General features: G+C 40.1%; 1 protein-coding gene across 1 annotated transcript in view; it reads right to left on the bottom strand.

The window, feature by feature from the left end:
- Nucleotides 1–23,528, bottom strand: part of dars1 (aspartyl-tRNA synthetase 1) — a 44,647-nt gene that overhangs the window by 5,736 nt on the left and 15,383 nt on the right. Inside the window, exons 7-12 of the mRNA XM_054786868.1 lie at nucleotides 15,109–15,211; nucleotides 14,551–14,631; nucleotides 12,002–12,061; nucleotides 5,719–5,830; nucleotides 3,556–3,690; nucleotides 315–462 (exon numbers count right to left, since the gene is read on the bottom strand). Coding sequence (XP_054642843.1) covers nucleotides 315–462; nucleotides 3,556–3,690; nucleotides 5,719–5,830; nucleotides 12,002–12,061; nucleotides 14,551–14,631; nucleotides 15,109–15,211 — 639 coding nt within the window. The remainder of the gene's footprint in view (nucleotides 1–314; nucleotides 463–3,555; nucleotides 3,691–5,718; nucleotides 5,831–12,001; nucleotides 12,062–14,550; nucleotides 14,632–15,108; nucleotides 15,212–23,528) is intronic.

Raw genomic sequence — 23,528 nt, 5'->3', positions numbered from 1 at the left:
GAACAGGACAAAACGAACCTAGAGAAGGAGCAAGTAATGCAGCCTATTTCTCATTACTGAATCCCACCACTAGAAGGCACTGTAACCACATGGAACATCCTCTTACTAGCAGTTACATCTGCAAGAACAAATCTGACAGCAATCCTTGTCAGAACATAATCTGAACTGCTGAAATAGTTTTGTCAGGAAGCCAAAATGGTTCACAAAACGATCTTGTCAAGATTTATGTTTCCTCAGAAAACCAGAACTTATCTCATATTCATTCATCGTTGACATTACAACTCGAAATCACAACGGACTGAAGTAATACTGACTTGTCTCTCAGCCCCTTGAAGATCTGGACCATGGTGTCAGTGATGGAGTCAATCACCTCATGGTAATGGTAATTGAAGGCCATCTCAATATCCAGACCCACAAACTCAGTGAGGTGACGGTGGGTGTTGGAGTCCTCCGCCCTGAAAACTGCAACAAAAAGGAGCAGAAGCTTCATAAATGCTTTTTGTTCACCACTCCGTTGCAAGTCCAGCTTTACTTTTAAGTATTTCTAGACATTTGTGGATCCAATTAATATGTGATCCAATGTAAAGGTGCTGTTTGGGTGACTTCCCCCTCACTCCCTCCTGATGACTGGCAGGTACATTTATGATGAATGACATGACTGTGTGACCATTACTGTGATCACAACAGCAATAATTAGCTGCCAAATATAATTTGCCATCTAATTGCTGTTGAACATCAGGAGAATAGTAAATGTATGCACCTCACGTACATAGACAGCAATTTAATAAAGCTGCATCAACAACCACATCATTTTTTCTTTGTGTCTAAGGAATATATAGCCAACTATATATTTCTACTAGGGAGGTCAAATGATTGTAATTTTTAATCAAATTTATCAGTTTTCAAATTAATCCCGATTAATGATTTGCCACTGTGTGGTATATGGCCATTTTGACAGGATGATGAAATGTATGTATTAACAGCGGCAAGTGAACTGATAATTTAAAACACGTCTGAAAATCTATTTGCCTAACAAAAGTCTGTTTAATAGTAGCAGAACATTTGAATCACACATTTATTGTGTTAGTGTAAGCAATGTGGGGTTGCGTTCAAAGACAGCACGTAATTTGAAATGACCTTTTGAGTGTACTAGTATTTTCTGGGATTTATGAGCGTTCTTAAATACACCAAATTGTACTTCCGCAGTAAGATGTACATGAGTGAGTGATAAGAATATCCACTTTGTTTTTCTTTGTATTTCTATTTATTTAGACTACTCAGATACACATAATAAAGACGTTCTTTGTGATGTTCGGAGTGTCCTTGAACGCACCTCGCGGTCATCTCGTGACAATGATTAAGTGTCGTTCCAAGGTTGAATGGACTATAGAGATGTGCTTGTGAGTTGGAGATTAATATATGGTGTTTATATAAATATATATTGCATTGCTGTTCATGTGTTCAGGTCAGAATAAAATTACTAAAAAGAGCGTCAGACTGTGGGGACGTTACATTGTGCCTCCTCCTGGTGTCATAACAGAGGTGCGGCTTGCCATGATGCTCATGCGTCAATTACACTCAACATTTGAACGTAATTAAGAAAATAAATTAGTTACTGCTGTTAGGTGGTAATTTTAACAGCCCTAATTTCTACATGTATAACTATATTTCTGTTTCTGCATACAATTTCAGTCCAGAAACTATAGTTGCATCCCTCTGACCCCTGAATAATAATAACACAACAAGACAAGTATGACATCTGCTCGTCTCTGCTCCAGACCCACGCTTTCCTCAGTAGACTTCCTGTAAGTCTGCTGACAGAAAACTGATCCAAAATGGGATGCGACGGCATCTATAGCAACCGCGGCAAGTGCAGTGGTACCTCGGTTTTCGTTTTTTCCCCAATTAATCTGTTCCAGACACCCAAAAATATTAATACAAAACACATTTTACAGAGAGTAATTTTAGTTTTACATGCAGAAAACAATGCAAAATAATATAAATGACGAATGCAGGCACTTGGATGAAAGCAAGGGAGAGTCACATGGACATCACCTTCATGTTTTCCAACAACTTCTTTCTTGAATTCAACAATGTTTCTTGCCTTCTGTGTCAAAGTGTTGGCACTTGCAACTTTCTTTGGCCCCCTGGTGTGTTATTTTGCAGCCATACTCAATTAAAAAAAGCAGAGACTTGTGGTCGAGAGCAGGCTAACAGGCACCTTTTGTAATAAAGACACGGACACGGTTGGATTCACGCAGCATATTACTAAAGCGGCGTTTACACTTACACGCATTTTGCCTCCGCATTGTGCCACAATTTGCCGTGGCAATGCGTGTCATTTATTTATTTAATGCACGCCTGAAACGTGTGAAGACTAGTTTGCGTTCTGTTTACACATAAATTACGTACTCGCCATGCAATTCATGACCATAAATTGTGCAAGATGGCCACGCTTGTGCACAATTTATTTACACCTTGTCGTCAGGTACCGTTTACATTTGGTGCAAGACAATAGTACGCACAAAGCAGATTGTTCCCACATGGGTATGCTTTGTCACCACCACTTCCCGCATCCGTGAAGCAGTCGTGGCATTATTGGTGGCATTATTTGGTCCCGTTGTGTCCCGTTTAACGCTGTGCAACAGCAGGAATTAATTAATTACCCTTATATCGTCATTAATTCCTCTTTTTGCAAGGGTCCTACAAGATATTGAACCCCAGAGAAGAAGCTCATGCAGAAAAGAAAGGTAAGTCTACAGGCATATTTTCTTGCAGTTGCAGATCGCGAATGTGTAAAGAGCAGGAAGGAGGGAAAACTAGAAATAAAGAGACACAGACAGTGTGGGAGAGGGAATTGCTGACAAGAAGACATCACTTTAGGCATTATGATCACTTATTAACAGTAAATCACAAGGAACATCCAAGAGGAAATTATTTGAGAATTCACCCCGACTCGCAGCTGGTGGTGAAATGGTTAACCCAATCATGTGAATGAGACGCGCACATACATGCACCGATACACACCGCCCGCACTGCTTGCGCACAGGTTGCGGTGAGTTCATGTTGCATTCACGACTAGCTCATGCAGCCCGGCGCAGTTTACACATACTTCACACCTGTTTACAACTAATTTACTCATTGGCACGCCACTGGCACACAAAATTGCATACCACTGCAGGGACACAGTGCGTGCAAGTGAAAGTGAGGCATAGCACGACAAGACCGAGTCACAAATTCTTTGGGCATTTGATTGCACAGAACGACACAGTATAGGGCAAACGTCGTCCCTCAACCACTTGGTGCTTTGAATTTCTATATAAAATCATTTTAAAAAGCCGCTGGCCGTAAATGGCCTCTGTGCAGTACTTTAGAGAGCCCCGCTGTACCGTATCAACTTCATTATCTGTAAAGGACTCATCGAGACCTCTAGAGAAGCTTTCTGGTACAAACTGTATTTCTATACAGAGACTGCTTTGTCGTGTCAGTTAATATTCTACATGTTTCATCACACTCGTGTTGCTTGCTGTTAAGATTGAGGATGTTGTTTTTTACCTGGACCCACACAGAAGACCTTGTCAAAGTCAGCGCAGATGCACATCTGCTTGTACAGCTGGGGAGACTGGGCCAGGTAGGCGCTGGTCTTAAAGTAAGATACGGTGAAGACGTTGGCGCCACCTTCACTGGCAGCTGGAGGTGGACAAAGACAGCATATTAGTGAGGGAAGAAGGCCTGACTCACTCAGAGCTCACTTTGTTTTAATGGATTCATGCTATACATTTACAATATAATATACCCACACACAAATCTAACAAGACAAGCCACACAAACAACTCATTTGTGGTTGACAATGACACATACTGCCCGTACTGCTGCAAACTGTCGACTGTATGTGTCATGGGTGTTGGCAAACAGGAAGATGTGGTTTTTGCAACAAGTACACATTGTGGCTTCCCAGTCAAATAAAAGCGCCAGTTTTGAATTCTGAGGCGGCAAGCACAGTCACTATCATTGGCTGTTGAAGAAAGAAAGAAGTGAAAGTCTTGCATGTTTCTCTACAGTTGTTTTCTAATAAGTGCACGAGAAATGACAGATTAGTGCATGACATCGTAAGCAATGTCTTGTACAATTTTTAAATATTTTCAAAATGAAGGGGAATACTGTGCAGGATTTCATCTTCCCACGCCAGATATGGTTTCATGTTTTTCATGGTAATTCAACATCGTAGCGTGACATTTATGGTTATGTTGTATTGGGAAGGAGTACAGCAGCAGTGAGGCATATTTTATTTTACAATCAGCTGTATTCACCATGTGTGTTACCACACTATGAATTTGACTCCGATCTGTGTTACAATGAAAAATAAGTATTAAAAAAAATAGTTAACAAAAAGTTATCAAAATAAGCACAGAAAAGAGAAGAAAAACTAATCATATATATTATTAGAAATGACAAGTATTAAGTAGTTCCAGAACAATATGAAGAAATGTGCATGGGTGCAAATACTGTCAGCTTTTCTTTGTTGGAGGTGGGGGTGTATATATTACAAATATTTACTTATATTTATAATATTATTATATTTCAATGGACATTGTAAGTACAAATGGTTACAACTGCGAACTCCTCCCACATTTCTCAACCGATTCAAACCAATCCAACGGCAACGTCTTCAGCTCATTCAGGACACGTTGGCTAGCATTCCGGACTTTTCAAAAAAGTCATATTCATTTCATATTTTCTGTCACAGTTTTCCCATTGTAAATGAATGGGCAATTTATTAGGCACACCTACTGGTGGAAAAATCAATTTACATTTTCCGTTACTATAACATTCAGTTTACTGTACAGAGTGACACGGCTTAGGAGGTAGACTGGTTGTTTCCCAGCCTGATGACTGCTGATTCACTCCTCGATCCCGCTTTAATCATTCAACTTATTTACACGTCAACATTCAGTCTTCATTTTTCTTTCCAACATTTCACATTCAGCCGTTTTTAGTAATCTCACTCAGTACATGTAGGCTATCTATCAAAACTTTTCTAAAATATTACACAAATATTGCCCATATTTCAATATTTTCAGTAATATTTTTCCCACTGAAAAGGGCCAACTTCAATGTTGCCCCCTACTGATGGAAATTAATTTAACATTACATTTATCATTCTGCTTATTCTGTGCATGATGGCATGGCTCAGGGCCTAGAGCAGTCGTCTTTCAACTTAGTGGTTGCTGACTCGTTCCTCAGTCAGCGTATACATTCATTCTATATTTCAGTTCAGCGTCAAGATTCCTGCACAATTTCTACTGAAATTGCTTCATCTAGTTGCTACTTAAAATAGATATGTTAATCCTATTTATACCAAGACATCTGTCTCTCCTAATTCACCTGTGAAGACAGCTACCCGACAGGTAAAGTTAACAGTTTACTTCAGCAAAATCACCAATTAATACCACAATGTGAAAATAGTACACACTGGGGTTGATGCATGCTTGGAATTATAGTACAGGACCGAAAAACTCACTGGCACCATTCCTCTTTGTAAAGAGTGGACTGTCTTTTTTTCGTGTTCTTCATTTTTGTAACTGACAGTTCATACCGGAAGTCACGACGAAAAACTGTCAAGTGATGACTCACAGTTTTGTGGGGAGTGATACTGAAAGGGTGCTGCTCCTAAAAGGATTCATGTCACAGATTCTCCACGTGTGCGTGTGTTTATACCTGATATGATTTTAGGTGTCTGGATCTCCACAAAACCCTTTTTGGTGAGGGTATCTCTGAAGAGCTGGCACACTCCTGACTGCAGACGAAAGATGGCCTGGCTTGTGGTTGTCTTTGGGACAGACAAGCAAACATTACCACAATTTACTCTCATGAGTTAGCCGTGCAAGTTATACATAACACCAAACCGGTGACCACGAGGAGGGAAAAAACGGAAACCAAACCCGGGAGTAAGACTTGAAGAGTAAAAGTAAAACAAACGGTTAACCAAGACTGCTGTAAAATGATCTCGTAATGTCCCCAAAATGTGACAGTTAAGAAACGACGTGTCAAAACGCAACTGAACACTGCCCTTAAAGTAGTAGCACACGTAAAATACCCACTGTTTTACTGGCTTTCAACTCCAGATGCTCATGAAGGAGGAAGGACCTCACCCTTTCAGTGGGCGTTGTTCAATTTAAAACTTTTAATTTAGCTCTTTTACTCCTTGCTAATGCACTTAGTCCTATGCCCTATACAGTTGCAAGAAAGAAAGGACGATTATGTCAATACAGCATACTGTAGTACCTCGGTTTTCGTATACCCTGGGTTTTGTCAGGTTCCGTTTTTGAATAAAATTAATGACAAAAATGTCTTGGTTTTTATATGGCTCAACAGTGCACCAAACAAACTAGTCCATTAGCCCAAACAAAGCATCCACGCGTTGGTGACTTTGTGTGTGTCAAGAATGGATAATAGTTCTGTTAGAATTGGGACATTATAGACAGATTAAGGCCAGGCAGTGTGTGGGCACTTTATATGTTCCTAAAACGCACACAGAACGATGAACTACTGTTTCGGTCTCCTTTCTTCCTCATTTAAAGCACTGCACACCCTGTGCTGACGAGGCGTTGAAGCGCACTGCGTATTTCTGATTGCTAAACAAATAGGCTTTCAGATAGCTTGTGCTTTGTTTAGTCTACGGCTGTAAAAAAATTTTTTTAAAAAGGTTGCAAATGCCTGAGCTTTGATAAAAAGTGAGAAACACTATTGAATTTAAGATTATTGTAATTACTACTGTCCACCAGAAGGTGTTGGTCTTAAGCTTGTTTGCTTTTGTGTAAAAGAGCCAGTGTATGTTACACCAGCTCGTTCCTCGCCCTCCAAAACATCCTGCCGTCACCCTCCAAAAAAATCTAACCTCGTGTCATGGCGACATGGACCGTAAAGGTTGTGATTGGTCGGCTTTTTGTACATTAAACAATTTTCACATCTTAAAACCATGGGTCCAGTTAGCCACAAATGCGTTGTGCAGTGAAATCTGTAGTAGTAACAGCTGTTTTCGTCAGTGAACTTTATGCACTAATTGGCCTGCTTTGTGCTGTTGTGATAAGAAAACAGGCTTAAATATTAATTTAGTCTAATTAACCGGTCATTTAATTGACTAAATGGGTTCACAGTAATTTTGGAATGATAGGGTTGGCCAACCTTTGGTCAGGGTCAGTGACATTTTGGCCCACATCAGAAGTTACCCATCCCTGTTGTTGACTAACCTCTAGTATAATATGCATGCACTCACTACAGTTTATTCACAAGGAACAATGTGTCATAAATGTGGGCAGTAGTTTGTTGAAGAAAAACAATGGTAAACTGATGGACAGCAAAAAAGTGGAACGTGTATCTTAGTTATATTTAAGGCTTTAAAGTGGAAAATAAGCACATATTGTATGAGATTGTATGCACACTTTATTGATTTTTTGAAAATTTCCATTTTCATGTAAATATGCAAGTTTGCATCCAGTGGCTAGTTTCCATGTTTAGTCCATTGAGAGGTGGATGGTCAAATATACAAACTAGGACGAGGATAACATACTTTGCATAATAGTGTGAGCAACAACTATGACATTATAAACTTGTCAAGAGAAAAGAAAACATGCTTTTTGTACACCTTGGTTTTGTAGAATTCGTTTTTTGACAAACATTTTTGCCTAAAATATGTCACGGTTTTCGTACACCGTCTCGGTTATGATACAACAAACTAGCCCGTTTCCCTGTGTATCATTCCGCAGAATCGAGTACCCAAGCTGAAGAATGGATTGTGGTTCTATTAGAATCAGGATAATAAAGAGAGGTTCCGACCAGGAATTTTTAAAATGGTCTTTATTACGTGTGGAACTCAGTCTGTCGCCTTTCTTCGTGTCTACCAAGCACTGCGCCCCCTGTACTGTTCATGCGGCTGTTAACGTGATGAGGCGCTCAAGCGCACTGCGTAATGCTGAGAGTAACATAAAGCCAAAAAGGTAGAAAATTGTAGCATACTGCTATGGGGTTGCGCAGCCATGACAGTGTGACGTGTTGAGTCGTAAAGCGCTGTCTCCTGCATGCGTACGATAGAATCAGCTGTGTGTGCACACAGTAGTCCGTGCATTCTTGGATATACAGTAACATAATGAAACATAACTGAATTCAAGAAAGACGTTGTAGCAAAACAAGAAGGTGGTGGTCATGTGGCTTTCCCTCTCCTCCCTCTTTGCTCATTGCCATCTTTACAAATAGGAGTCTTCAATAACGGTAAAAGTAATGTTAAATGTTCATTTATCCTTTTCATTCATCATTTATATGCATTTTGCATTGTTTTCTGCATGTAAAACTATAATTGCTCTATGATAAAAGTTCGTTGTGTTAACAGTTTTGGCTGTCTTGAACGGATTAATTGGATTTACATTCCCTATGGAAATTGTTCTGGTGTTAATACAATTTGGTGTTCGACTGACCTTTTGGAATGGATTGATAACAAAAACGATGAACCACTGCATATATTTTGGAAAAAAACGTGGCACTTGCAAACTTGACGATTATACCACTGTCCATTAATTATCCAATTATTTGTCACTATTTAACCAAGAAGTCTGTAATCTGGTGCCCAAACCTCCGAACTTGAGCTGAACTGATATGACTCATAAGGAACATTGTGGCCTATGCTACTGTATCTGTTGAATATCGGAAAACAACCATAAATGTGAGCCTGTTGTTCAGAGACATAAAAGATCGCTTCCTGCCTCAAGTATGCTTGAAATGAGTGGGTGTCTGCACACTTTGTACAGTGCGTCTTTGCCTAACTGATGTGTTTTTTTTTTTTTTTTTTTAGTTGTTTAAAGCAGCGGAAAATAGACCCAAACCAAAAGACTGCACAGTCTGTACTGTGGTGGCAATTTACCACAGACAAGTTTCAGGTTTCAACACTGACTGAATATTTTTCCTGGCTTACAACCTTTCCTTCTTTTTATTAACTTATTTGGTCATTGTTTTCTAACTGGATTGTTTGTTATTAGATGCGCTAGGCAATGCGGCATATTAAAGTATATAAGGCTGTGCTATTGGGACACATTTAGACTAAATGGGAAAAAAAACAAGATTGAACTTTATGGTCGACTAAAGACTATCAAAAGTAATGCTTGGGACGAACGAGCACAGATTTGTCCTCTCAACAAGAGAACAACAGTTCAGTCTAGCTGATTTGCACAATCTAAATTAAATCAAGTAACCTTTTTCCGCCGTGCTAGAACAAAGCGCATTGTGCTTAAGGATGGTCGCAGCTACATCACTTGGGAGGGTTTTATGGTTCCCTTTCCGAGTGTCTGTCTACCAGTGTGGGAACCACTTTATAGCTTCACTGGGCTCAAAGTGCTGCAGGAACAGGTGGTGTTGTGAGACACAGTACGTGGGGTAGTGGTGTTAGCGCCTTCCTCTATGGTGTGTGTGTGTGTGTGTGTGTGTGTGTAGGAGGCACAGATTACAACAAACATCTTTCCATCTAAAGTTGCTCACCTAAGTACAACATCCCTCCCACATAGATTTATAGCAGAAGTGATTTATAATGCATTGATAGAAACTTTTTTTTTTAAGCCAAGAGAATATTTAACATCTCTTGCAACTTTTCTTGTTCAGAGAAATGAATTGCATTACTGCAAATTTATGAATTTAATAAAAAGATTACTATTTTCATTGACATTTGACAAATGAACACTGAGGCTACCCCTAACATCATACCTACTTTTAGCAGTTGCAGTATTTGGAAACCAGTAATGGATACTTTAACGTGACTGTATGCAACTCACTAAACTCCTCGAAATTCCATTTTTTAAAACCAAAAAATGTAAGAGCACCCCCACCGGCGAGCACATTACCAATAGTTATTTAAAAGAACAGACTGCACAAGTAAATGCCTAGATTTTTCACAGTTACAAATTAAACTGCAGAAAAATTGGCGTACTTAACTCGCATGTGTCAAAAAATGTGTCAGGAAGAGAGAGAAAAAAAAAACACAAGTCGCATTGAGCATTATCTACGATTGTTTTATCATCAGAGCAAGCTTTTTTTTTTTTAAGGAGTGTTATTGCATCGCTCCCAACTACTGTATTTTCCGGACTATACGTCACACTTGTTTTCATGGTTTGGCTGGTCCTGCGACTTATGCTCCGGAGCGACTTATATTAGTTTTTTTTTCCCCACACAGACAGCCGCGAGAGGGCACTCTCGGCTTGTGTGCCAGTATCTGCTACTCCTATCACTCCTGTACCACTGAAAATTTACAGTATAAACATCAACTTAATAAAGACAAATGAGGGGCTGTCCAGATGGAACCGTTTTCAGGTCAAAACGGCAAAGTATTTTTATCCTTTCAGCCTCTCATCCACATGGGAATGCCGTTTTGAGTGACCAGAAACTATACTTTTTGAAAATGGCTTCCAGAGTGCGAAAATCTGAAACTGCCAGCTTGTCGTTGCCGTGTATACAGGCAATCTGTCACCGCCTCGTCGTCGTCACGGGACTACTAAGTGAGCTTTGACGACAAACCAACATAATATCTGAATATTTCGACAAACATGACTCACCTCAGTCGACATTCTCCTGATATTTTGTTATACTCCATAATGACTCGCAGACGTAATTCCACTTCTCGTAAGCTAAAGACGGCATACTTATGTGCATCCGTTATTCTTTTTCCATGGTTTGGAGTGTCACATAGTTCCATCTGTGTGCCTTCACAGCGCCACACGTAGGTGTAGAAAGACGGAACACAAATGCCCCCAAAAAGAAAATCTGATTCTGCAGATTGCAAGCTGCAAGTAGTGAAATATGCATCTTAAAATGGTAATTGAGCAGCAGAAAGAAAGTTTGGAGTGAACGAGAAACTTGTGATGGACTGGCGAAAAGCGGAGGTAGGATACTCTAACTGCAATGAAGAAAACAAAAAAAGCTAAGAAAACTAAAAGCTAGCTGGCCACAGCTAGAGGAACAAGTTCACAAATGGGTGCTTGAACAACGTGCTGCCGGGAGAGACTTGTCAACAGTGTACGTCTCCACGCTCAGGGAGGTGGCAATGTGATGAATATACTATAGATGACTTTGCAGGTTTAGGCAATACTTATTTAAATAAATATGTTACGTCGACATACCACCTATTCACGTTACGTTAAAAGACGCCCATTTAGCCTGTTCTCCATTTTATTGTTATTACTATAACTTGCCTTTTAAGATTAAATGTCTGTTCTTGGTCTCTGATTTTATAAAATAAATTTCCCCCCAAAAATGTGACATACTGTATAGTCCAGTGAGATTTATATGTTTTTTTCCTCTTCACTGTGCATTTTTTGGCTGGTGCGACAGTAGATCCATAATTTACCACCAGAAGTTAATTTTTGTATTCACAAATTAATTCAAATAGACGGAAAATTATACATGTGTATTTAGTTAATCAGTGGCTGATGTAGCAGCTACAATCTCAATTAAACAATACTGCTGTCTAAAACAACCCATTTCTCAATCCACACAGGTATCATATCTCAGAGAAGCGACTGACAATTTCATTGTCAGAGTCATTGTGTGGTTAACGTTAATTTGCTTTCATTAGCTGAGAACTAACATAACCCATGCGTGTTACGTCACCATAGCTTACGTACTCAAAGCAGGAAGAGACGGGATATAGAAAGTTGCATATGTTTGAATGTTGGTACCCTCTAGGCAGCTGGAGGAACCCGATGTAAACATTCCTTTTAAACAATAGGTACACATGTGGAATTGGAAAGTGGAATTAAATTGTGGAAATTGTGACAAAATGAACTACTGATACCACATATAAAGTAAATCTCTAACCTGAGCCAAGTGTCTTGCCTTCCTCAGAGACATTATGGTAGCCCGGGGATGATTTGTGATGATGCGACAGTCACTTTTAAGGCACCAAAGTTCTTTCGCTAAGCTACACATCTCTCTTCATGGAAGAGGTCCCTTGACAACAACTTACCCTGAGATCAATCACTCTGTTGTCCAGTTTGGTGTCCTGGTTGACAGTGGCTCTGCCCTCCTGCAAGAAGACATAAAAGGTGTTGATGTGTATGCTCTTTTTAAAGAAATCTTTACAGTCAGTGATGCACCAAGGCTTGCAGAAATGCTTGTCATGAAAACCTTATTTCAAATATCAGCTTACAAACAAGACACCTGGACCTAGAGAAGAAAATGCCAAAAAAAAACCCAACAAAAAAAACCCCAAATGAAACAGTACATTTTTCATCACAGGCGGAACCAGACCTTCCAGGGTCATGCATGTCTGGCTTCCTTAGAGGAGCCGCTGGGGTTTGAGCTAATAGCCTGTGTAGCCACATCCTGCTCCCAACAGCCCAATGCAGAGGGACAAAGGGTTAGACAGGCGGGCAAACAGGCCAGAGTCTCTGAGGACGGCATGTGCTTCAAGTATGCCAATGACATGTTATAGCTCCCAGCAGAAAATACTTGCTGCAGCTGCAGATGTTTGCCTGGTGACTGGACAAAAGGAGTTTAATTATAATATATCAACAGCTATTGGATATGAAAAAACTTATTGTGTCCGTTATGTGCTATACAGATTTAAGAGCATCCATCAACTGTAGCAGAAACAAAGAGGTTAAACTTAGTTAAAAGTTGGCTCTTTTTTATTTTAAACAAAAGCCAGCATCAGTTATGACTTTTCCGTCTTTAAGCTTACACTACAAAGTAAACTAAATTCTGCACTTCTCGATGGTGCATGGTTTTTAAAAAAAAAAAAAAAAAAAAAAAAAAGAGCGACATTTAGTATCCTTAGCAAATCAAAGACGATGAGCGTTGGCGTGAACGGACATGCATAAGCAATATACTGCTGTCAAAAATATCTGCAAGCATGAACACTGCAAGGCTGCAGACACACCCTGAAAGGTCATTATGGAAATGTTACTGCTGTTGCTGTGACATAATTTTCCACCGTAAGTGTTTGGCCACAACAACAAAAGGAAAAGCAGCTAGTATATCGCTCGTTCCATTTTTTTTATGCACCGTTTTTTAAAATGAAGCACTTATCAATGTGTCTAAATATTATTTTGAATGCCGCCATCAGCCACTGACGTGTGCACTAAAGAGAATCTTGTTTAATGTGCGACAAGCTCATACCATTATCTGCAAATAGTAACTCAAATTGAATTTACTACTACATCCATAAAGGCATCTAATGCCGCTGCATTAGAGCACAAAGCACTCTAATTTGAATTCTTAGTGCTCTTCAAGGATAAATACATTTTAAATCACCATCTAAACGATGAGAGAGAAATCAAATGAGGTACCTGAACACGACGGATTTAATTTTCTTGAATTACCAATGTGCCACACGGTGACCTAGTGGTTAGCATGTTGGCCACACAGTCAAGAGACCGGGAAGATCTGGGTTCGAATCTCTACTACATATCAATCAAGTCTCTGAATTTATCTTCTGAATGCCTTCTATTTGTGTTGAAGTTCATTTAACATTTTTATGCTTGAAAATGCTTAATTTAGGCAAAAAAATTACATCAAATTTGCTTCCATATATATATATGTGTGTGTGTGTGTGTGTGTGTGTGTGCCAAAAAGTTATTGGGTTATAGTTACTAAATTATCTGTTTCACCGCTGTTTTGTGGTTGAATACGGGCTATTAGTGGAAAAAAAGTAGATATATATACACTCCTGATCCAAATCTTAAGACCAGTTGAAAAATTGCTAGAATTTGCATTTTGCACATTTGGATCTTAAAGAGGTTTTAAGTAGAGCTACAATATGCAAAAACAAGAAGCTGGAGTGAGACAAAAAGCATTTTGAAAAAGTAACTTATTGAAAACAACAATTAAACAATTAACACAATTAAACACACCACTCCCCTGTGGCATATATAGTGATAATTTATTCAAGATTTAAGAGTTTTATTGTCATATGCACAGTAAAACAGGGTGTTATACTATGCAATGAAATTGTTGTTCTGTTCATTCTCCCAAAAAAAAGAAAGAAGGAAAACACAAGAAAATGAATAAGAACAAAAGAATCATTAATACCAATAAATTAAGCAACAACAGAAGAGACATTAATAACAATAAATACATAAATAAATAAATAAATAAATAGTGTTATGAGTGTGCGCGTGTGTTACGTGCGGCGTATGTGAGAGCTTTGTTGAGAAGCCTGATGGCCTGTGGGTAAAAGCTATGATATAGACTGCAAATTTGAAGCACCAAGTGGCGAGGGACGGTCAATCCAGAGCATCCCAAACATGCTCAGTGGGTGACATGTCAGGTGAATATGCTAGCCATGAAAGAATCGGCTTCCAGAAACTGTGTACAAAGCCTTGCATTATCATGCTGCAAAATGAGGTGTTGGTCGTGGATGAATAGCACAACAATGAGCCTCTTGATCTCGCCACGGTATCATATGTGCATTCAAAATGCCAACAATAACATTGCCCGTAACATGCGCCTGCCCATACCAGAACCCCACCGCCACCATGAGTTAATAATCTAGCACTCCATTCACATCCTTACCTCATCCCCCTCTCCATCAGGCCTAACAGCATCCTCCAACTGCAGGGGAAGACGGGCCTCTGACTGGCTGATGACGAAAATCTGAAAAAGCACAACAAAAGCTGACCTTAATAAGCGAAAAACTCACGAGATGTAGTATTCAGTGTGTCTGGAAAGTTCTTTGTTAAAAAAAAAAAAAAAAAAAAAAAAAAAAAGAGTTCTTTGCAGAGCTGAGATTTTCTCACATTTGATGCAGGCAGTTAATTTTTGTCCTGTGTTCATGAGTTGATAGGTGAAAAAAAATACTTTGTTCCGTATAAATGCAGCATTTCCCAGACTGTCCTGAATGGCTGAAAAAGTGATGGAATGCTTCTCACGTCTCTGGGTTTCTGCATGTGTGTTGTGTGAATTTGCGTTGAAAATCAGAGAGCGCACACAAGAGTGATGCATGACACTTTACTGTGTGGGCGTTTCATAGATTATTATACTAAAGAGCCAAGTGATTTGCCGATATATTAGGTGAAATTATAGTGATGTGCAACACTGATTGACACTGTGACAGATTGTCCATTAGTCTACCTTCTCAATGTGAAGCTCCACATCCTGCTGGGAACAGCTCTCGATCTTCTGATCCACCTTCCTCACTAATGCCTCCACATCCACAATACTTTCCTTAGTGATGCTGGTGGGCAGAGATGGACAGTGAAAAAATAAACGACACAGCACAAAGAAAAAAAACAAAATCTAGTGGGAGGCTATTTGCATGAGAACATTTTTCCCATTAAGTAGAACAGTCGTTTGATTTGCATATAATGTGCTGCACATTCAAGAGATGGCGGGGGCTGAGACCACAGCTGACAGTATTTGCTAAGTGTCAAGACGTATCTACTTTCATTAGGCGCAATTAAAGGTTGCAGCAGGACAGAACACTGGTAAACTGTTCCCACACATCTTAATCAGGCCATGGGAGAAAAAAAACAAGACATGCACATACTTGAAATAAAACCTCCCATCTAAAATGTTTGTGCTTGTTATCCCTCGTTAAAAACTTTAATAAAGATTGCTGGCATCACATGAGAACTACAAACAACCCTGCTTATTTACGCTGCTATTTTATATAATGGTTGCTGCTCTTATGAAAACTATAATTGATAGATATTTTGTTTTTTTACAAACCTCCATTCATTTTCATTGGTCATTGCTCATCTCAAATAATTCTTGTTGGATTTGAAAAGTTGGTGAGATGAGATGAAATTGTTTGGACCTGCCCTTTTAGCAGGGCGAAGTCTGAAAGAAGTAGATGCAAGCGATTGTAATGCCAGCACTGGAGAGACCAGCCAGCCCACCCGCCAAAGTTTAGCGAAGTCCAAGCGATCTTTTAAGTGAAACGGAATTCCTCTTCCTCACAATTTCCCATTAACTGTTTGTTGGTGTATTGGTCTGACTCATAATGAAACTCTGTGTGTGTGTGTGTGTGTGCGCGTAATTATAAAGAACAGTGTGACTTTTTGTTCCAAGTGAAAGGTGAATGTGTTATCTCTATGTTATAAATCAGCACATACCTGTATATGTTGCAGAATCCAGAACAGCATAAAAATATTCAATTCCTGACAATATCACAGCTGATACTACGCTATTCTGGTCTGTACTGTCAAGGCCAGGAGCCTGTACAACTCCACAATAAATATAACTTAAATAAATAAATTATAAAGCTGTTTTGTGGCTGAATACAGTCCATTTTTAGTAAAATATTTATTGCCTAAATTAACTGACGAACAGGCTTTTTGTGTATGTTACAATTATCTTACAACAGACACAATAATCCCTAACACAGCCGTAACCTGCACCAAGATAAAACTCAACTATGACCTCCCAACATCACTTCCTGTTCTCCCCCAGCACTCAGTTCCCCAAGCACCAGGAAATATTTAGAGCAACACACACAAACATGAGTCTTATTTATGTCTTAAATGGCTTATTTTCTCTTATTATGTTTCCCAAGTACAGTATATGTGGTGTGGTGAGTGTACACAACAAAAATATAAACACAACACTTTTTTGCTCCCATTTTTTATGAGATGAAGTCAAAGATCTAAAACTTTTTCCACATACAATAGTGAGCACTTCTCCTTTGTTGAGATAATCCATCCCACCTCACAGGTGTGCCATATCAAGATGCTGATTAGACACCATGATTAGTGCACAGGCGTGCCTTAGACTGGCCACAATAAAAGGCCACTCTGAAATGTGCAGCTTTGTTTTATGGGGGGGGTGGGGTTTAAGGTTACCGCTCACCCACACGACGCCACACACGCTGTCTACCATCTGCCCTGAACAGTGTAAACCGGGATTCATCCGTGAAGATAACACATCTCCAACGTGCCAGACGCCATCGAATGTGAGCATTTGCCCACTCAAGTCGGTTACGACAACAAACTGGAGTCAGGTCGAGATCGCGATGAGGACGACTAGCATGCAGATGAGCTTCCCTGAGACGGTTTCTGACAGTTTGTGCAGAAATTTTGTTATGCAAACCGATTGTTTCAGCAGCTGTCCGAGTGGCTGGTCTCAGACGATCTTGGAGGTGAACATGCTGGATGTGGAGGTCCTGGGCTGGTGTGGTTACACGTGGTCTGCGGTTGTGAGGCTGGTTGGATGTACTGCCAAATTCTCTGAAACGCCTTTGGAGACGGCTTATGGTAGAGCAGCTCTGGTTGACACTCCTGCTGTCAGCATGCCAATTGCACGCTCCCTCAAATCTTGCGACATCTGTAGCATTGCGTTGTGTGATAAAACTGCACATTTCAGAGTGGCCTTTTATTGTGGGTAGTCTAAGGTAAACCTGTGCACTAATCATGGTGTCTAATCAGCATCTTGATATGGCACACCTGTGAGGTGGGATGGATTATCTCTGCAAAGGAGAAGTGCTCACTATCTCAGATTTAGACAGATTTGTGAACAATATTTTTGAGAAGTGGTGATATTGTGTATGTGGAAAAAGTTTTAGGTCTTTGAGTTCATCTCATAAAAAACAGGAGCAAAAACAAAAGTGTTGCGTTTATATTTTTGTTGATTGTATAAACGAGAGGCATTAACTTAAAGTTCTTTGTAGAAAGGAGCTTTATGAAAGTAAGTACATTTATATGTATTCACTTACAGCGCAGCCTTGCCACATCTAATATGGCGGCGACATTGACGTAAGGCTCAGAGTTCAATGCGACGTCTGCGTCGTATATGGTTTCGACAACAGCACTTCCTGTTTCCCAGCATGCTTTGCTGTACTGTTGTAAACGGCTGCTAAGTTACACATTTAGGGCTCACATAGTTGTTGATTATTCAAAATTATTCGTTGGTAGTGTCTTGTCTGTTATCTATATTACATTGCAGTGTGATTTTTTTTTTTAGCTCTTTCTTTAAAAACACAGTGAGCAAAACATATCAGTGATAGATACTGTATTGAGGTGTAGGACTAAGTTAACTCTGCTTTTTCCTCCTCCTTTTCAGACATGTTGCATTGTGCAAATAAAACCATGTGATGTTCCTTATTGTAACTTAATGTAACTAATGAAACAAATACACATACCAAACTATACCAACATGGGGAGTCAAGCGGTTCCATTTTAACCCTTGAGTCCTCTTTGTTCTATAAACAATAATGTGGAACACAACATTAATGTGCTGGGGTCTCTTTTGGCCCCAAAACAGCTGCTACCATAATCCTTTTCACTCTATTAGCTCAGTTAGATAAACAAATCCAATATTAATGGCACCCGCTGAAGGGCCCTGAGGTAGAAGACAATTCCGGACATATGTAGGTAAACACGGATTAACACAAGCCTGACAGCTGGAAAATATCCTGAAAATATAGTTATGTTTAGATTTCTTTAGACTTAGAAATGGCATTGACCACTGCTTAAGCTTCAATGAGCCTGCAGAGTGTGACGATCATCTAATTAAACTGCATGTGAGAGGAGAAAGACATTCAATCGACAAAAGGAGATTTGCCCAGTAATATAATCACTGTCTTCAACAGTGAGAGGATTTACTTGTAATCCTGAGTCTTAGGTTGTCAATCATCAAACGAAAGTTTGCAAAGTTGGACACGACACAAAAGCCCGGGGGAATGATAGTCGCACCTGTTTTAAGATTTACATCCATCCATCTTCTATGCTGCTTATCCTCACTAGGGTTGTAGGTATGCTGGAGCCTATCCCAGCTGACTTTGGGCGAGAGGCGGGGTACACCCTGGACTGGTCGCCACCCAATCGCAGGGCACATATAGACAACAAACCATTCACGCTCACATTCATACCTATGGACAATTTAGAGTCGCCAATGAACCTAACGTTCATGTTTTTGGAATGTCGGAGGAAACCGGAGTACCCGCAGAAAACCCACGCACACACAGAGAAAACATGCAAACTCCACACAGAGATACCCAATGGAGAGTCAAACCCAGATCTTCCCAATCTCCTGACTGTGGCCAAATGCTAACCACCAGGCCACCGTGCGGCCCTTAAGATTTACATAAAGCACAAAAAGGAAGGAAATTTGTATTTAGTCGATTAGGTTTTTCTTCTAAAAGTGCTTCTTGGCAATAAATCATACCACCGGAAAGCCTTTTTATTACGTTTTCAAACGCTGCCACATTTGTAAGGAACATGCATATGTGGGATCAGCTGCAGAGCTGAGTGTGTGGGTTGCACCCATGAAAAATGTGCCAAATATTCTCTGCCAAAGCCAAACAGCTTATTCCGCCATTGACTCTTGTTTGCTGCTTGATAGATTGGATGATTGCAGTTTGAAGAAACATGACTTATTGGCAATTTAACAATTTATTCATGTAACAAGCAGGAGCCTCAGCAGCATGCGGAAGAACCATACACAGCCACAACCGCCTCGCACCTCCTTTTTCATGCTGGTCACCAGCCTGGTCTCACACTGCTGTGGGATGGGGTCCCATTCTTCAAGCAGCATTTACTGCAAGTCAGCCAACGTGGCCCCAAGCTGATCCCACAAGTGTTTAATGGGACTGAGGCCAGGACTGCTGGAAGGCCATTCCATTCTCTCCACTCGCAAATTCTGGGTCATCTCTGATAAAAACCGCTCTGAGAGACCAAGCGTCATGATAAAGCAGTGGTCACCAACCTTTTTGAGCCCAAGATCCCTGGTTTCAATTTTTAGAACTTTTTTTGGAGGTGCATTTATGCAATACTCGCTGCTTGCCAGTGTGGCATGCACTGGCACCTACAAGATTTAGGGGGTGGGCTCAGAACTCAGTGCGTGTCTGTAGAGCGACAAGACATAGGGCCGTGTTCAGCGTGCCAGGTGATACGTCTGTTGGTCACTCGCTGGGAGGTGATGTGATGATGTGGTAATGCATTTAATTTTCCTAATATTTCCGGGGTCGAGTAGCAAAGTGCAAAGATGGTCTGGTTGACTGTGATCGACAGCAACCCTTGTGCTAGAGGATAAAAATGGGATTGCTACTGGTTGTACAATCTCATTAGGATATCTCTCTACATTGAGATTGCTTCCAATTAAGGCTGGGTGATACACTCCTGATCAAAATCTTAAGACCAGTTGAAAAATTGCTAGAATTTGCATTTTGCATATTTGGATCTTAATGAGGCTTTAAGAGCTACAATATGCGAAAACAAGAAGGGGGAGTGAGACAAAAACATTTTGAAAAAGTAATTTATTGAAAACAACAATTAAACTGAAATAGGCTGTTTATCAGCTGATCAAAAGTTTAAGCCCATCGCTCAAAAAATAACAAAAATCTCTCCAAACCAGAACAAAAAATGTTCTGAGTTGGACTCAGTAATGAGTAGCTCCACCGTTCTTGTTAATCACTTAAAAAATTGGTTTCGGCATGCTTGACGCGAGTGTTTTCAGGAGGCTAGTGGGAACATGGCTCCTAGTGGTGAAGATGGCTTCACGAAGGGCATCAACTGTCTGGAACTGATGACCATTTTTATAAACTTCCCTTGCCATCCATCCCCAAATGTTCTTGAAATGTGGGAGGAAACCGGAGAACCCGGAGAAAACCCACGCACTCCAATACCATGTGGTACTGCTTTGGCCCCGTCAGAGTTGTTTGCTAGAGGTTGTTTATATGCTGACTTTATCGGTGTTTGCACTAAGCTGGTTTTCTTTCTTGTAGATGTAACGTTCACTGCCGGATGATACCGCTTTAAGTGCGCTAACATGTCAGATGTGTTTCCTACAGCATACCCGATAGCGTTATAGATATTATCGTTATCGTGAGCCTTACTCCCAATACTTGATGAGGCCCAGCCTCACCCAGACTCTACCTCTAGTGGCCCCCAGGTAAACTGAGTTTGAGACCCCTTACTTAAATATATAAAGATATGAGTTTTGCTCAATATCGACCAGCCCTTCTTCCAATGACGACAGCCTGTTTTTTTCCAGGAAGGGAAACACCACACTATTACACTCTCTCCACCACGGGTGCAGCAATCATCATAGCATTTTCTGTACAGTACAAGCCAAAAGTTTGGACACACCTTCTCACTGAATGCGTTTTCTTTATTTTCATTACTATTTACATTGCAGATTCTCAAAACTATGAACACGTGGAATTATGTACTTAACAAAAAAAGTGTGAAATAACTCTAAATACATCTTATATTTTAGACATATATTTTATGTCTTGTTCTGGTTTTTGATAGCGCTGCAAACCCTTGGTGTTCTTGGTGAGGCCCTGAAATGGTGTTCACAGGTGTGCCTTCTCAGGGTTACTTAGTAGAATTTCTTGCCTTATTAATGGGGTTGGGACCATGTGGTTATATTGTATGTGTCCAAACTTTTGGCTTGCACTGTATCTTCACCACACTTTGATCCTATGATCCAATTGCAGTAGGCCGAATTTGGACTTATTGCTGAATCTAATGTTCCTCCACATGTTTAGGTTCCATTACACTTGGTGTAATGACAGTTAAGGGCAAACATGGCAGACCTCCTGAAAGCCCTATGAGACCAGAGATTGGCTTGTTGATTGGATTGATTGATGTTGATTGTGCTACCAACCTTGACTGCAAACCTGTAGAAGACACCCGACGGTACATACTGTAACTTCTGACAGGGTGAGGAAGCAATCATGTTGGGGTGTAGTCTTCTTAAAACGCCAACTTCATGGTCTGTCTCTGACATCCGCTCATTTTCCGGAACTTCAGTTTGGAGATGGCACTCCACACAATGCTGCAACTTGGTTTAGCAGAACAGCAGCATGAAGTTTCCCTACCCAAGGTCAGTCAAACGTCGCGTGGCGATTCTTGAAGCAGACAGCAACTCAACACTGTAGCAGGGCCCATGCCTAGCTGCTAGGGGTACCGGAAGCTCAAAACAAGAGCCAAGAGCAATAGCAATAAAAGAGAGAAGATTTGACACATTTTTCATGGGTGCAAGTCACTGCTCATCCCACAAAAGCATCACCATTTAAAAGGGTAATAAACAGCCTTTCCAACGGTATAAGATTTAATGCCAAGACGCACTGTTACAACAAAGACATATGCTTAACATTTGGATTGCCATGGCTCGAGGGTTTGGTGAGTTGCAACTTTGTCATAGCTTTCAATCATAGTATGCTCTGCACAACAACCTAACAGACCAACCACAACGTTGCAGAACCAGAAAGAGGAAGTACTTTAAAGAAGAGATGTTTGTGCAAACATTAAATATTAACAAGTATTAACAACTGTATTGGGGGGAACCTGGCAGCTATAACTGTTTTTGGAGCGTACGTATATGAGGGAAGTCTGATGAGGGGGATACAGAGGGTCTGTCTCCCAATCTATGTTCCCACAAAATTGGAAAGACAAATTGTCAAAAATGAACAATTAAGGTGAAGGGGTAACTAAGGCTAGTCTAAAGCTGATCTAGTCTTCTTCCCAATAGCTGAATTCATTTATTAAGGTGTGTTCAAAGGTGTTTGTCCACCATATACAGTATAGCAGAAAGGGGCACAAATAATTGCACATGGCAATTATTAATTATTTTGCTTAGATCAGCGTATGAAAAGAAACTGGAGCTGTTTCACAATGATTGCATGGAGTGGGTCAAGTGAGTGAAAGGGACTATCAATAGCAAGGTCAGGGGAGTCTGACACAAACATTTGCAGGTCACTGTGCTCAGACGACTCAAAACTTAAACATGACACGTTCTCCGAACCTGCTGACTAAAACCTAATATGGTTGTCTGAATTTAAAGCAGAAGTGCACTCCAAACCTGCTTATTTTTTGAATTTTTTGCACCGCCACATCAAAAAAATATGGAAAAATATAACTGTGCAATATCAAGTTAATTTAAAAATTCAGCGTCAAATAAAACCTTGCGCTCATAAAACATGTCAGTGATAACAATTGACATCACATTATTTGTGTATATATAGGATAGATAGTTAATTTAGTCATGTTTTATTAAGGTGGAATAATTTGGTCCCATAACTACAGCCTAGCTTCAAGGAGTTTCCCACGCTAATTAAGATGTGTGATGGTGGTGGACACAAAAGCAACAATTGTTACTGGATTTCCAAGTTCCTGTACTTCGTCAGTATTATCTGTGTAGCGGAAATCGTGTGCATATTTTGCAAACAGCACAGCAATAGGGACTGCCACTGCAAATCATTTTACAGCATACAATTACGTTCATATCAGAGCCACTCAATAAAACCGCATTTCTGTCAGGTTTTTGTGTCCTTTTTCCCCCCCTGAATAGCCGGGGTTAAATCATCCATCAAGAAAAGACCAAACGTTATCCAAAGGTTATCATCACTAGACTTGAAAATCTTTGTAAAGATCTCTGCAGGTTCGGCAAACATGGCATATACTTATATTTTTTGCTTCCAGCTGAACAAAGCATATTCAAAGAGCCTTTAAGATGCTTATGATATTGCCTTCATGAAGTACATGAAATAATCCATGAATTAACAATGCAATGATGGGATAACAATTACAGATCCACTGCTTTTGGTGAAC

This window comes from Dunckerocampus dactyliophorus, chromosome 9, assembly GCF_027744805.1.
Source record: "Dunckerocampus dactyliophorus isolate RoL2022-P2 chromosome 9, RoL_Ddac_1.1, whole genome shotgun sequence".
Taxonomy (NCBI): domain Eukaryota; kingdom Metazoa; phylum Chordata; class Actinopteri; order Syngnathiformes; family Syngnathidae; genus Dunckerocampus; species Dunckerocampus dactyliophorus.
Note: the sequence above shows the minus strand (reverse complement) of the source record. Positions and strands in the feature narration are given on the sequence as shown.